Genomic DNA, 1,649 nt, shown 5'->3' with positions numbered 1-1,649 from the left:
TCACACCCCACTGCTCCCAGCAGAGAATCGCTCTCGGCTCCGTGATCCACCCAGGACCTTCACTCCTTTGCAGAGATGAGCCATTGCTCATCCAACAGCACAGGGGGTGGGGTAAGGGGGTCCCTCTCATTTCAGGGCCCCCCTGGAAGCCTCCCCAATTTCAGGAGGCAAAAGACACCCCTGGGGGATGACACCATTGAAGCAAACACCTGACAGAGAGCCGCTGCAAACCCCAGATCCCCCAATTCCACCTCAACCAGCTCAGTCAAAGGATAAAAACAGTGAGAGGAACTGTGTCCCACATCCCGGCTCTTCAGCTGTGGCACCCACCCCCTGTCCCCATGACCCCACCAGCCCCCCTGCTCTGCACAGCCAGAGAAGGTGCTGGAAACCCACAGGGACCCCTCTAGGGCCTGACTCAGAGAGCACCAAAATCCCCAGCAGAAATTCTCCCTCCCATCCTGACTGCAGGGCTGGCACCAAACAGGACACAGAGCTGTAACCAGCAGAAGGAAACGGCCAAAGTGGCACCCACAGAGACACCTCTGGGTTGGGAGCTTGTTCTTGGTCACTTTTTGGGGTGGGACTCGGTCATTTCTTTGGGGGTGGGACCAAAGGAAGCAAGAACAGGCATCCCAAAACCTGCTGCACAGGTAGCAGCTCCACTCCTCCCTGTATCCCTTCTCCTCATATCTGCACACCAAAAAAACCACTAAACTTGTTAATAATAATAATAAAAGGAAAGGCAACGACCTGTGGAAAGCTGACTCCTTCCCAATTTCACCCACCACGACCTGGGGACATCAGGGCAGTCACAAGGAATTGGGGATGGGGGAGCAGGACGGGGGTCCCGAGGGGAGCGGGCACTCACGGTGCAGACTCAGGGAGATGTTGATGGACCGTTCTTCCACAAAGCCCTTCAGGTTGGGGATCTTGGCACACTTGAGGATGGTCTGGGAGGCACTGTCACCCACGTGGACCCAGCACACCGTGTCCTCCACGTAGTTGAAGTCCATGGCCGTGGTCTGCTTGGCGCTGGTGGGGGTGATGTTGGGCACGGGGGCTCCGCTCAGGTACGTGGCCAGGATGTTCTGGGAGTTGGCGATGAGCAGCACAGGAGGGCGATCCACGGGCTCTGGGGGCAAGGAGGGGACAGTGGGGTCAGGCCACACCTCAATCCCGTGGCTGTGACCCCAGGGAAGAGCCCTGAGCAGGGCCATGGTCTGCAGAGCTGCCCCGAAGCAGCAGGCTCCCCCTGCCCAGGCTCTCACCGTTCTTGGCTTTGCAGGATCTGTTGTCTGGCTGCAGGAGATACCCCTCGACACAGCTGCACGTGTAGGAGCCCTCTGTGTTGGTGCATGTCTGGCTGCAGGTCCCATACACGGTGCATTCATCAAAATCTGGGAAAGACAGGAAAAATCCCAAGGTTTGGACCAGAAAAAAACCCTCCTTCACGGCCTGAAGAGGGAATGAAGCTCCCCAGTTTCTCCAAGGTGGAGCTGGAGAGGAAGGGATGATCCCTCAAAGGGACCCTCACACCAGCCTGCCAAGGAATCCAAGGGACCCCACAACTTTCTGAGGAGTCAGAGGGACCCTCACATCAGCCTCTAGAGGAATTAAAGGGACCCTCACATCAGCCTCTAGAGGAA

General features: G+C 57.4%; 1 protein-coding gene across 1 annotated transcript in view; it reads right to left on the bottom strand.

Annotated features, from left to right (window-relative positions):
- The window catches only part of LRP1 (LDL receptor related protein 1), a 100,162-nt gene that overhangs the window by 75,794 nt on the left and 22,719 nt on the right, over nt 1-1,649 (bottom strand). The window contains exons 6-7 of the mRNA XM_033511439.1: nt 1,272-1,400; nt 872-1,135 (exon numbers count right to left, since the gene is read on the bottom strand). Of these exons, the coding sequence (XP_033367330.1) occupies nt 872-1,135; nt 1,272-1,400 (393 nt within the window). The remainder of the gene's footprint in view (nt 1-871; nt 1,136-1,271; nt 1,401-1,649) is intronic.

This window comes from Parus major, unplaced genomic scaffold (genome assembly GCF_001522545.3).
Source record: "Parus major isolate Abel unplaced genomic scaffold, Parus_major1.1 Scaffold220, whole genome shotgun sequence".
Taxonomy (NCBI): domain Eukaryota; kingdom Metazoa; phylum Chordata; class Aves; order Passeriformes; family Paridae; genus Parus; species Parus major.
This window is presented reverse-complemented; position numbering and strand designations above follow the sequence as displayed.